The following is a 13,492-nucleotide window of genomic DNA, read 5'->3' as shown; positions in this document are numbered from 1 at the left end:
ACGGGCAGAGCGGGGTGAGCGCAGCACATTTTGCACCCAGCTGGGCTCACGTCTCACCAGGATCAAGCAGCGATTGGGACTTAAAGAGAGGAGCTTACAGAAGCCTAATTTCCCCCTGCCATGGTGCCGTATTCCTCTGAGCAAAATGAGAGCCAGGTGACACCACGGGGGCTTGGCAGGGACATCCACCCGGAGGCCGGCAGGTCTGGATGCCCCTTGCTGAAGGTTCCCATATTTTGGGGCGTCTCTGAGTGACTGCTGCAGAGAAAACACTAGCATGGACTGGGAGTGAGCCTGCGTCCTCTGCGGGCCTGAGTCAAAATGCCGAAACGGCTTCTGTGAGCGTCCAGGGGTTTGTCACACAGAGCAGAGCCGTCCTGGGAAGCGGCGTGGCTGCGGCGGCAGGGCCTGTGCCACCGGCGACGCCGGAGAGCTTAGCGTGTAGCACAGAGCAGCGCCTGCCGTGGGGCAGCACTCGTGCAGACGTGGGGCTGTCTGGGATGGTGACTGGGGAAACTCACTTTTGGGGTATCTGTCTGCAAATACCTTCCACTGTGACGCTGTTGTGGCTCCAGGGCTGGGCAGGACCTGGGCGAGGTGAGATTTAACCCATGTCATGCCAAGAAGGGGGTGAACTGGCCCAGACTCTGGGTAAGGAGAGTGGGGGGTAAACCCAGAGGACCAGTACGGCTCTCGCAGGAGACTTGGGGTCCCTCACTCACCCCAAAACACCACGGTGGGAAGCTGCTATGTTCCCATCACCCTGTGGGAGCAGGGTCAGGTACCCCCCTGGGCCAGTCAGCAGGCTGGGGGACAAAGCACCCCGAAAAACACTTGCAGGAACTTTTATTTGGGGGGTGTGGTGTGTCTCCTTTGCTTACGGAGGCCAAACCAGCACACGGTGTGGGGGGGTGGGGGGTGGTCATTAGCCCCTGCAGCACCCAGTTGAGGTCCAGGCGTGTGTTTGTGTGCTAAGCCCTGCAGCTCTGCACACGGGGGGCGGGGATCCCCCCTCCAAGCCCTGCAGCGCCGGGGGACGTTGGAAGGGGGTCTGATTTGGGGGGGGGGGGGGGGGAAGGGGCATTAACCCCCGCACCGCTGGGCCCGCGGGAAGGCGCGTTAACCCTTGCGGATGTCCGTCCGGGGAAGGGGGCGGAGGGAAGGAAGGGGGTGCCCCCCCCCTCAGGGTGCGGGGGTCCCCGCAGAGCCGGGCGGGCCGGGGCGGAGCGGGGCGGGGGCGGGGGCGGTGGGGCCGTGCCTGCCCCGGCGGCGGCGGCGGGGCCGGGCCGGGATGCGGCGGGGCCGGGGCCGGGCGCACGATGCGCTGCGGGGCGCTGGCGCTGGCGCTGCTCTGCGCCCTGCCCCTCTGTCCGGCGGGGCTGGAGCCCCCCGAGCCGGGCTCCGGGCTGCACCCAGGTAGGAGCGCACCGCGGCGGCGGGACGGCACCCCGGCACCGGGAGAGGAGGGGGGGGAGGCTGGGAGCGACCCCGGGGAGAAGGGGGGGGTGTTTCTCACATTATTTCCCCCCACCCCGCCCACGCATGCGGTCGGCCGTGGCATCGCGGCGTCCCGCAGGCTCGGAGCCCGCCGCCTCCCCCCGGGGCCGGGATGCTGGGCGCAGCGGTCCCCGCTAGGATGCACTGTGAGCCCGGGGGTGCCGCCGGGGGCCCGCCGGAGCGGGGCGGGGGGGCGGGGGGGGGGCGGCTCGGAGCGCGTCCGGCCCCCGCCAGCAGCCGGGGTTCGGCGGGGATGCGGCGGCGGTTGGCGGGGTCGTTGGGGGGGGAACCCCCTGGTGTCCCGGCACCCCGCCCGCGGGGCAGCCACGCTTGATTTGAGGGCAAAAAGGGGTTTCCCCGCTGCGAATGGCATCCCCCGTGGGCTGCTGGGAGCGGGCGGGCGGTGTGGGGGGCTGGCAGGGAAGGTCTGTCTTTGGGGGGGGGTGTCTCAGTGTGCCATAAGGGTCTCGGTGGCAGGGCCAGCGCTGGAGCAGGGCACGGTGTCCCCCTCCGTGCAGGGACAGAGCAGCAGGACTTGCCGGGGTTTGTGCAGGGCTTCTCTGGTGTGTAATAGAACATAATGGGCTCGTGTGTGCCATAGCTGGGGCCATTCTTGTATCTGGGATGCTGAGCGTGTCTCCGCGTCCCTCGGCCTTCCCCTCTGCATCTGGTCACCAAGTCACTGTCCTGAAACTTGTCATGAAACTTTTGGGAGCGCCGAGTCCTGTCCCTCCCGGTGGCAGGAACCCCTGGCCGGCTCCCCCCGGGACGGATGCAGCAGGGTCCAGGCCCCCCACCCCATAAAATGGGGCGCAGCACTGGTTTGCCTCACAAAGACAAACCGTTTCCGAAGTTTGGGGCGTGGGGCTGGGACTTTTCACAGGGAAGCGATGGGCTGTGCGGGGGATGGCAATACTCTGACAGAGCGACTATAAAAAAGGATGTGTATTTTGAAGGAAGCACTGACCGTTTCTAAGACGTCTGTTGCTGCATTTGCATTGTGCTGACCCGTACGGGTCCCGGTCAGAGGCGGTGACCCCACGCTCCTGTTCACTGCGCAAACCCCTGGCCAAACCCAGGCGTGTTTAGACGGGGTTAGAGTATGCCAGAGGCTTCAAGACAGCCGCATCGGTGGGAATGGGTTTCTGAGAGGGAAACCACTGATTTATCTCAGTAGAGCTTAACTCCACTTGAACCTTGGCTCAAAAACAAGGCTGGAGTGATACGGTTCACAGCCTGGGAGACTGAGCTGGGAATTGCGTTCCAGGGGCTGGAACTGGAGCAAAATCCAAGTGGGGATAAGGTGCAGGGAGTTTGGGGTCGAAATGAGGAACTTGGGGGGTGGTAACTCCGTTGGGCTGTGTGCAGGAAGGGGGAGGGCAGGGCAGGGAAGAGCTGGAGTGCCAGTTGGCTGTAGAGCATTAAGAAGCTTCGTGCTCATTGTACGTTTTTATTTCCTTTGGGTCATGGGACAGCCCTGAGGAGGATTTGGCTGAGCACCATGGAGGTGTGTGACCCTTTGACCAGTGCTGCCCAGGCTGGTAAAGGTCATGAGCTCAGGCAGGTTTTCGGGTTTTATTGTCGATGCTGCCGGTGAATGAGGCACGGTCCTCCAAATGTGCGGGTTTCTCAGGCCTTGGCATAAAACAAGACACTTCTTTGGGCTTGAGGCTCTTGTTCTTCACCCAGGTCCTACTGACGGTGCAGTTCTGCTCCGAGGAAGGCTGGTGTAGCACAGCTGCAGTAGGTATCTCAAGGAGAGGGATGGGGAGTGAGGGGCAGCCGGCTGCAAAGCTAGGCTTGGGGCTGGGCTTGGCTTTGCAAGCTGGAGCAGTGACCCGTGGCACTCCTGCGGCTGGCCAGGTGCTTTGCATGCTGAGCCCGAGTCAAGTGGGGAAGAATTCAAGCAGGGAGCGAGTGCCAGAAGAGAGCAGCTATTGACTTGAGCTGGGAGTTGGTGTTCAAAGCTGGTAGGACCTTGTTGAGGGTGTGTGTTCCCTCTGCTCCTTGCAGGATTTCTGAGATGGATCCATTAGAAAATTAGGATCCATTTCTTCTTCTTTCCTCACTCCCGTTCAGTCGGTATTAGATGATTTAGTCAATGCCTCCTGGATTGAATGATTTGTTGATGCCTCCTGGACCTCTGCTTGGGTCGGGGCAGCAAGCAGTTGGTATTTCTGCAGTATTGCTGTCACGGGGGTGGCACCATCTCCTCCCTTGTGTCAGGCTGGAAGAGTGGTTTGTGTGGCTCATGCCTGGGAGAGGTTCGTGAGCCTCAGCTGGGGCTTTGGGCTGTAAAAGCAGGAGGTGAATCCATCTTGGGAGGGAAACTGGGCTGTCACCATTCGTTGTTCGTAGCTGTTACCAAAAGGATCTCGGGAGGGCCGAGGGTGCCAGAAACGGGTGGGAATTGACTCCGGCGTGCTGGGAATGGGGATGCCTGGTGTCGTGTCCTCTGTGGGCACTGCTCCATTAGAGCATATCCATGCCCTTTGAGCAAACAGCGTTTGCACTGAATCAAATCCGTCCCTCGAGCCTTAACCCACACATTACCCAGAGCATCAACCCAGCCGGGAAGTGGTGGAGAGGTTGATTTTTAGGGGAGCATTCTAAGGCAGCGGGTGGGAGCTGATCTCCCCGTGATCACTGCTGCTGTGGAGCTGTGTGTGAGCTGGCGTGCACGGTGCCTTGTGCGGGGTAGGCAAAGCCCCAGGTGCCTCCTTCCCAAGGCCGAATTATTGAACTCGAACCTATTTTTGGTGGTTTGAGCTGTAACGATTCCTGACCGAGACCCCTCGCAGTGCTGTGGGTCTGTGATGGTGGGGGCACTGGGAGCTTTCTCTGAGTTCGCAGTGCCGTGGGGTTACGTGAGCCCCGGCTGCCGCTGAGCATCCCCTCTCCGTGTCCCCGGTGCCCAGATGTGCTGGCACCAGTGGGCACAACATGGATGTCTCCAGGGCTTTGCTGAGCTCACCTCACTGCTCGGGGGATGCGCTGGTGAAGGAGAAGGGGGAAAGTGGGAAATCTCCTTGGTGTGGTGGGAGTTGGGTGACTCCGGGGCTCCTGGGGGCTATTCCCCCCCCCCCCCCCAAAGTGCAATAACCATAATTGCAACCCAGCCCTGCAAAACACAAAACTCCCCAAACCAACCCAGAAAACCCCCGTCTGGGAACGTGACCCAAAAATGAATGCGCACGAACAATTTGCCATTAATTAAAGCTTAGAGTCGCCCAATTAAAATCTGCTTAATTAAGGGATGAGTGGCATCTGAAAATGCAACGCTTGGCTCCTGCAGATGGTATTTCTTGCTCGAGGGTTGGTGAAAGTAGTCTTTCAGTAAATTATCCTCCTGGAGGTCTGGTACTCCGAAATGTCAAATACAGCGCTGTGCAGCAAGGCTCCTCGGATCTGGTGTCTGACGCTGTCAGGTACTTGTGATTAGGATGTGTACATGGACTTTGTAAACTAAACATTCAACCTAATGTAAATGTGCAAATTCATACATAAATTGTGATGCGTTAGTACTGTTTGTGTATGTACGGTAGCATGTGTTTTATATGATATAGATCACCTTCGTGTGTGTGTGTATATAAAGCTTAGAAAATGATGGTAATATTAACTAGTTTGCAAGTCAAATTGCTTAAAAATCCAGAAATAGTAGATTTAGACTCCTCATGTCATCTGCATTTGACCCTCTAGTGCATGCATGTTACTCTGGAGTCCTCAGGCAATTATATGGTATTATTTGCCCCCCACACCCCACCAAGACCCTACATTGTGCATTTAAAGTGGCATAAATACAGGGGTCACTGCCTCTATCCCCATCCCAGAGCATCTGTGGCTGTTTGCCTCTGCGAAGGCAGAGAACGAACGATTAAAACTTCAGGATATTGTACAAGGCAGTTTTTATCTCAGGGGTCCTTCGCGCACTCCTCTTAGCCGAGGTTTTCTGCACCAGGGGACGGGGCGGGGAGAGCCAGCCTGGGGCTGTTGGGCTTTGGGTCCATTTGAAGAGGGCTGGAAGGATGGAGGTGGGGTTGCCGCAGGGCTGCGATGATTCCTTGGAGGTGGGGGTGTCAGACTGCTCCGCTCCCCTGCGAAAAGAAGAACCAAAACCTGGAGAACTTGGCGTGGTGATTTTTGCACCAGGGTCCGAAGGAGCACATCTGTTTTCCTATGTGATGTGAAAGATGTCCCGTCGTAGCGTGAAGACTTGGAGCAGCGAAGCTGGCACGTTCCTGGGTGGGCTGCAGTGAGCGGTTGCCCTTGTAGCTGAAAAACATCCCCCCCCCCACCTGAAGTCTGAGTTTGCTGAGCATCAGTTTCCAGCCGTTATCTGCCGATGAAAGAGCCCTTTTCCACCCTGAGATCCTCCAGTTCCTTTGTCTGGGAATTGGGAGGAGGTGGGTAGAGGCAGGAGCCCTTGCTGCTCTCCCTTGGACAAATGCACGTGGCGCAAACGCCGTCACTTGCCCTGGGTAACTTTGGGTTGCTCGGTTGTATCCCCACTTGCACCGAACTCAGTGCAGTCGGGTGCCCGCTTGCTTGGGTGCTTTGGGAACCCCAGCCTGGACGTGGCCCCAACTTGCTGACCTGGGATGTGGCACGGGCTGGGTGTTTTCACGCTGCCCCCCCAAACGTGGCCATCCCACCTGCCACTGCTTTCTTCCCGCGGTGATGGGGGACACACGATGCTTATGGGAAAGCTGTAAGGGACAGGGACACTGGGGTGCAGGGACCCCAGTGTGGGTGTGCGGGGACCCCAGTGTGGGGGTGCGGGGGGGTGCGCACAGAGCTGGTACCACTCCTGGGGTTGCTATATCCGGACAGCTGCTCTGACGATGCTTTTTCCTGTGGTGTTTAACTTTGCCAAACTTGAGCTGTTTGGATTGAAAAGTCTTTGTTATATGCCTCATGCTGAATTATTTGAAACATTTTAGCCCAAACTGTCCAGCATTCCCAGATCCCTGTCTTCAGCGTGTACTGTAAGCTGGAGCACAGACTTAAAGTTTGGCAGCATCCCCACAAGAAATCCTTCCAGATCAGACCAAGTTATAAAATCAAACCTTTTGCAAGCAGTGGAGCCCCATTCCCTAAAAACTCTCTCTTCCTGCCGATTTTTTTTTATGAAGTGCCCACTCCCTCTGTGCCAGCAGGTCCGGATCCTGCCCTGGGTCGGCTCCGGCACTCGGCAGCCCACGTCCCCACGTGTGGCACTGTGCAGAGCAAATAAGGACCGAGGGATGCTAGCGCTGCTTGAACCCCTATTTCTTGCTTGTAATAGGTGGAAATCATTACATTTAAATTCCAGTGTGCTGGGAGAGGGTTTCAAGTGTGAATAAGTGCCTTTCCTTAGGGGAAGATCTTTCTGGAGGAGAAGCATAACGGATAGCCTGCATGCTGCAGGTTTACGGTCATATAGATTTATCCAGGGAGTTGAGCTAGGTAATACATGCATCGTGCCCGTGGAAAAATAAACAGTTTCAACTGGGCTGTGCACTGTTACGCCTAAACCAGCGCCTGTCCTTGTCAAAATACTGACAGACACCTCGCTGCTCTCCCAGGCAAAGCCGGGTGCCCGCAAGCAGCTCCGGCTCCCGGCGCTCAAGCCTAAGCTAGGCTGGGCTGGTTTTAGGTTTGCCTCCAGTCAGGTGGAGGGGTCTTGGGGGGTGACACAGGGTTTGGTGTGAGAAGCAGCTGGGGGTGGCTGTGCCCACCCCTTGCCTCGGGGCCGGCTCCCAAAAGTCTCCTAATTTCTTGCAGGGGGAGCCGCCATCTGCTCCTGGTTGAGGTCCCGGCTGCGCCGCGGGGGCTGACGTAACGTCGTTCCACCCCCGTCCGAAGCAGCCAGAGCTCTTTGTCTATGTTCAGGATGTGCTATATATATACATAACATTAATCTTCCCTCTCACAAGCCTTGTAGTCGTTGCGGGGCCGTGGGGCTGGTGCTAAGCCTGTGCAGGGAAGGGATGCTGGCTGGGGTGCCGCTGTCGGTAGCTGCGAATGGTGACGGCTCAGCCTCCGAGGAGAGGAGCCCGCTCGCCTCGTCGCTGCGGCGTACGGGAGCGTTCGTTCCTCTGGGGTTTTGGTTCGTGTGAGGCTTGTTTGGGAAGGAAAGCTCAGGAGCCGCTTTGGAGAGGTGGTGGGTATCAGGCAGCTCCTGGGGGCTCTTGGGTGCCGGGGGCTCCGTCCTCCTGGCCCCAGCTGGGTGCAGACTCGGGGCTCGGCTCTGAGGGCGGGAGGATGGAGCCCTCCTCCGTGGGGATGCTCCGGCATCTGAGAAGGTCTGCGCCGGTGTTGCAGCTCTTGCCCAGGCAGGCGAGGAAAGGGTCTCTCCCTGCTCCTGCCTGTCCACCCCAGCAGCGTTTCGGGGGCAGACCCGAGTGCAGAAACCTCATTTCCTTCAGCTAAAAAGAGAGCAGAAGACTCTTCACCCCGACCTACCACGGCATAGCAAGATTACTATTTCTTTTTTGTGCTTTGCTCCCTATTTTTGTACAAACCAGGCTGGCAAGGCTGGGCCTGTCCCCTTCCTTCACGTGGCAGAGCGAGCGTGGGAGAGCTCAGCGAGAGGCCGAGCATCCTTGGCTCCGCCAGCCGCACGGTGGGGTGTAGCAGCGCGACCAGACCGAGCCCTACCGTGGGCTCTGCTTCGCTGGGGGCAGATGGTGACATTGGCAGAGGGACGAGCTTCCTGACTGCCAGCTGGTGGCAAAGGGACTCCTCGTTCCCATAGGCGCTTCATTGTGCAAAGGCTTAATTCAACCTGCAGCCCCTGTGATGGAGCAGTCGGCTGAAAAGCTTTGCTCTCCTGTGGCCGGCAATTAAGGAAAAAAACCTCTCGAGGACTTCAGCACCGTCCTCCCCTGCCTTTCCCACTCCAAGAACTCAAGAGAGCAACACAGTGACAAAAATCAGCTTCTGTTTAGGGCACGTCAACCTTGACAGTGCGTCTCCTTCCCACAATGATGGCAATTAGTGCAGCACTAATTACCCACGTGGAACTTTGCCTAGCTCGCCCATCCCTCCCGGCAGTGTAATTTCTGCGGGGTTAAAGGCCGCCTCGGGTCACATCGCCCCGATCCCGGTGCCGCCGGGGACAAGGGTGCCCGGGCGTGCGGCCCCTGGTGCTGGCCGGGCGGATGGCGGGCAGGCAGCGGGACGGAGGGACGCAGCAGCCCCTCGCCCTGCGGCCCCGAGTCTCTTTGTCCCACGGGATTTGCCGCAGTGGTTTCATAGATGGGTTGTAGCAGGTCTGCGGGAAGGAGCGCCAGGATTTGCTGCCATAAGGTGGATGTCTTTTTCCCTGAATTTCCTTTCCCTCTCTGTTCTGCCCGTGCTGCCTGCTGGGGGACAGCGTTTCTGGGAGTGGGCAAGGAGACCCGAGGAGACGTGCTGGCTCTCTGGGAGCAGGGTTGCCTCCAACGCTTCCGCATCCCTGCTCGCTCCCAGCAGCCCCGAAGTCTCCGTGGGTTCCCCCCCTGGGATGCCACGGGTGGGGATGCAGCATGGTCAGTGCTCCTCACCCTTGGGTGGCTGCCACACCAGCATCATAGAACAACCCAGGTTGGAAGGGACCCCAAAAGAACATCTAGTCCAACCTTTTGTGGGTAAGGGAGCCTAGATGAGATTGTCTAGCTCCCCGTCCAGTTGCATCTTGAAAACCTCCAGCGATGGGGACTCCACCACGTCCCTGGGGAGGTTGTTCCAGTGACTGATTGTTCTCAGGGGAGAAAAAATTCTTTCTTGTATCAAGATGAATCCTGTCCTGATGCAACTTGTACCTCTTTCCCCTTGTCGCCTCCATGTGATTCCTTGTGAAGAGAGAGTCTCTGTCCTCTTTGTAGCTGCCCTTTAAGAACTGGAATACAGAGATGAAGTCCCCTCAAGCTTTCTCCAGGGCGGACAGACCTAGCTCCTTCGGTTGTTCCTCACAAGGCAGGTTCTCCAGCCCTTTGATCATCTTCAAAACCTCTATTTTCTGCTTCCCCTCCCATCCGCTGTGTGGTGACCAGGGCTGGATGATGTGTTCTGCTGAGGCCATCGCCCTAAAATCTGGCTCGGTTCCTCCTCTAAAGCCCACGGGAGCTGCAATGGGGAATTCTTGCTGCAGGAGGTTTTGGGGAGGGCAAACGGGGAGCTGCTCATGGAGTCCCCCTCCTGCCTTTGCATGGGGATCCACTCCTGGGAGGAGAGAGTAACGGGGTGGGTAATTAATGAGGTTTCAGGGGAGGCTGGGCTGCTGGGGGGGTAGGGAGGGTTTCCGAGGCCGTTCAGCCAAGCTGTGCAGGGCGCTGCGGGGGGCGCGGGTGGTCGTTCTGCCTGTTCCAAATTGCCTTGGGCAGCGTGTGAGCGGTGATGGCTACGCCAAGATCGCTCTTCACACAAGCATCCTTCTCACCGCTTGCAGGTTGTCAGGTCTCTCCATCAGTGTTCACAGGCCAAAACATTTGAAGAGTTTGTCAAGGGATCCAATATTTATTTCCTGAGTATCGAGGCACAGATACTGTAGTTATTTCCTCAGGAAGCAGGTTCATAAATCCTCTTTTTAGAGCAGAAGAGGAGTTTCTGCCTCATTCCCATGACTCCCAGAACTGGGGCTCAGGGAAAGCTCCAGCTATCGTGCCAGCCTTCACCAGGTGATGCACACCAGCTCGCTTGAGCTGCTGGAACTTTATTGAATAACCGAGCTCGTTAAAGACTTCATCAAGTTAATTTGCACAAGGCTTTCTCGGAAGCTTAAGACTGGCATTAGCACAAATACTCCTCTGTTAACATGGCATCATCCTTCCCTGAGCAGGTTCATCCTTGGGTGCTTCTCCTCCAGGTCCCTCTCAGCATCTGCAATGAGGAGCAAAAAGTGATTGCCCCTTTCTAGACCCACACAGCTTTCTTTTTAGGTTTACCAAGCTCTGTCTCTTTTTTTTTTTAAGAAAGGGAAGGTGTTAGTGCAGATCGTGCAGCTTCGTGGCTCCCCAGGCAGAGGGAGGCAGCTGGGGTTTTCTAGAGGCACGATGCCTGTTGGGATGTGGGATGTACCTGGATGGAAAGATGTTTGCACTGAAAAAGCCTGCGCTGCTCCAAGCGTGCACAGCATCCCCCATGGCAGCTCGGCCTGTGAGGGCATCGCTGCTCTTTTTTTTTTTTTTTTTTTTCTTTTTGATACAGTCAAGTTCTTTGTAAATTAGTTCATTATTTGAAAGATGGGAGTGATTAGTAAACAATTGGCAGAAAGCGGAGATGTGTGGGGAAGGGAATCTAGCCCCAACCATCAGAGCTAGCTGGAAACATTTTCCCCCACGTCTTTCCGGTGTGTTTGTAACACAAAAATGCACTTTCTGCAGTTGAGATGCTGAGATTTTTCTACATAAAATTTTCCCTTAGAAAAATACATAGCTTTTCCATTGAGAAACAGAAATAGAATATGTCACTGCAGGCCAGTTCAACCCCAGTAAAACCACTTCCAGCTTGGACAAGTCACCGTACAGCCCAGGTGACACCGAATCGGCTCCTTGGGGGCTGCCTTGCCCCACTCTGCTTCTCCCTCCCTGTCCCGGTCAAGCGGGGTGAACAGGGAGGAGAGGGGGTCCCTTCATCCTGGGAGCAAATACAGCTCCAGAAGGCGATGAAGGCCAACACTGAACTCCCTCCAAATGAAATACGATGGTCCATTTCCACAGATCTCATACAAATTGTTTCACTTGGGAAGAATGTCAGAATTTCTTCTTTTTTTATCCAAAATCCCTCAGTGAACTCTCTGGCTATTTTAAAACATACTTTTTTTCTTTCTTTCTTTTTTTTTTTTTTTTTTTTCCAGCAGGTTTTTCTCAGCTCTGAGGCAAGACGGATTGGGGCGGGGGGTATTTCAGTCTCTGATCACAGCCGGGCATCGAGGCGCGGGCGGCAGTGCTGGCGTCTCCCCTAGGCTTGGGATTTCTCACTGGGGTTTGTTGAGCATCAGGGGCTGGTACCAGGTTTGGGGGGGGCTGAGCCTTCACTGGCCCCAGCTGCCCCAAAGGGTGAGCTTTGAAATATTGCTGCAGCCGCTTCCGTAAGTGCTTCACGTATTTTCCCAGCCAGTCTTGCAGAGTAGCAGAGAGCTGATGTGCGGATTTGGTGCTGGCGGTGAGCGGGGGCAGCGCGTCTCATGGAAAGGAAGGGCCAAACCTGCTGTAGCTCGTGTAACTTTTACAGCTTCTGGCACCGCTTTGGGAAGTGAACATGGGTGTTTTTCGCAGAGGCTAGGCATCTGCCACGCAATGGCACAGTAACCTTCCTGCCACCGAAAAAATGTGGGCAGGAGATGCTGCTGCTGCGAGCGGAGTCGTGGAGCGAGGCTGAAGCACATTCCCATGGGGTGTTAGCTCATTCCCAGGGTGGTGTATATAGCCTTTTTTTATAGAATCATGGAATCTTTAAGGTTGGAAAAGACCTCTAAGATTATCAAGTCCAACTGTCAACCCAACACCACCATGTCTACTAGATCATGTCCCGAAGCGCCACATCTACACATTTTTTGAACACCTCCAGGGATGGTGACTCCACCACCTCTCTGGGCAGCCTGTTCCAATGCCTGACCACTCTTTTGGTGAAGAAATTTTTCCTAATATCTAATCTAAACCTCCGCGACACAACTTGAGACCATTTCCTCTTGTCCTTTCGCTAGTTACTTGGGAGAAGAGACCAACCCCCACCTCACTACACCCTCCTTTGAGGTAGTTGTGGAGAGCGATCAGGTCTCCCCTCAGCCTCCTCTTCTGCTCTAAGGAGCCCCATAATCTGCATTTATGTTCACTTGGGAGCTCTGCTCAGTGGTGGGGACCCAGCGCTTGGGATGGGACCTGCTGCTGCGGCCCCTGGTGCTCCTCGTTGCGTGTCACGGCTCCGTAAGGCCGGTGTGCAGAGTTCATCCCCGCCGGAACCTCCTGGGGGGAATTACTGGGGTTGGGCACAGGTCAAACGGATTTAGCCCAGGGAAAACAGTTGATTTTTGTTGCTGTCAACAGAGTGTGAATGAAGGTCAATTTTCTTTTTTTTTTATTTTTGGTCTTTTAAAATCATTCAAATAGCAGTTTCTATTTTCTTAAAGGAAAAAAAAAACAACCTACAGAAAGGTAATTAACTTTTATTTGTTGAAAGCTGACTACCCTCACAACTAGCATTATGCAGAGATAGGCTTCCCCACTTGCAGAAGATGGAGGTATTCTAAGTTGATACATTTAGATAAAACATAAAATATTTCCATCGGGACTTGAAGAAATAAGAGAAGCAGGTAGGTAATATATTGCAGAGACATCTTAAAGCACTTCAGAGTCCCAAAATGATCCGTGACAGATGCAGGGGTAATCTCTGCTGCTGCTGAACTGCGGGCAGCTGTGGAGGAGGATGCAGCTGATCCTTATCGCCGCAGCCAGTCCCAACTGTTTAAAGCTGGCAGGAAACTGGGGAGGGTGTTGGGGGAGGGATGGTTTAGTGCAGAGGGGGGTTTGGGAGTGGTCACACCAGCTCTTCTGGATGTGTTTGATGGGAGAAGCTAGTCTAGTATCCCTGTTTTGGTTTTGGGGTTTTTTTTTTCTTTTTTTTTTTGGTGGGGAAAGGACTGGATGCTAGATGCCCAGTGCCTGGACTTGGAGAGCACCTGGGAGCAGATGTCTGGGCAGGAGCTGAGGACCAGGCTGCTACTGAGTGTTCTTACTGTGCGGGAGCTCGCTGGCGGAGGGGCTCTGTGCACATGTGTGCAATAACTGGCTTTATGGTGGGTGATTCCTGAGAAATGAAATGTCTGTAGCCTTTGAAGCTGGGCTGAACTGGGAAGCAGTGGGATGGGGCTCCTGGATCTCCTGCTTTGCTGTGGCCCTGCACTAACTGCTGTGTTTCTCTGCCCATGGTTTCCATCTGTAAAGCAGGGAGTGGTGCTAGACAGATGCATGCTTTTACTCTCTCTGTAATGGCTCTGAGCCATTTCTTGCAAGACAAAATGCAGCCAGGCAGTAGA

The 13,492-nt window shown here is 55.8% G+C and overlaps 1 protein-coding gene across 1 annotated transcript in view; it reads left to right on the top strand.

Moving 5' to 3' along the window:
• Positions 1–1,283: 1,283 nt before the first annotated feature.
• Positions 1,284–13,492, top strand: part of LOC142604653 (uncharacterized) — a 95,612-nt gene continuing 83,403 nt past the window's right edge. The window contains exon 1 of the mRNA XM_075772638.1: positions 1,284–1,416. Coding sequence (XP_075628753.1) covers positions 1,320–1,416 — 97 coding nt within the window. The 5' untranslated portion in view covers positions 1,284–1,319. The remainder of the gene's footprint in view (positions 1,417–13,492) is intronic.

Source organism: Balearica regulorum, chromosome 20 (genome assembly GCF_011004875.1).
Source record: "Balearica regulorum gibbericeps isolate bBalReg1 chromosome 20, bBalReg1.pri, whole genome shotgun sequence".
Classification (NCBI taxonomy): Eukaryota; Metazoa; Chordata; class Aves; order Gruiformes; family Gruidae; genus Balearica; species Balearica regulorum.
The sequence above is the reverse complement of the archived record's forward strand: the minus strand, read 5'-3'. Positions and strand labels throughout refer to the sequence as shown.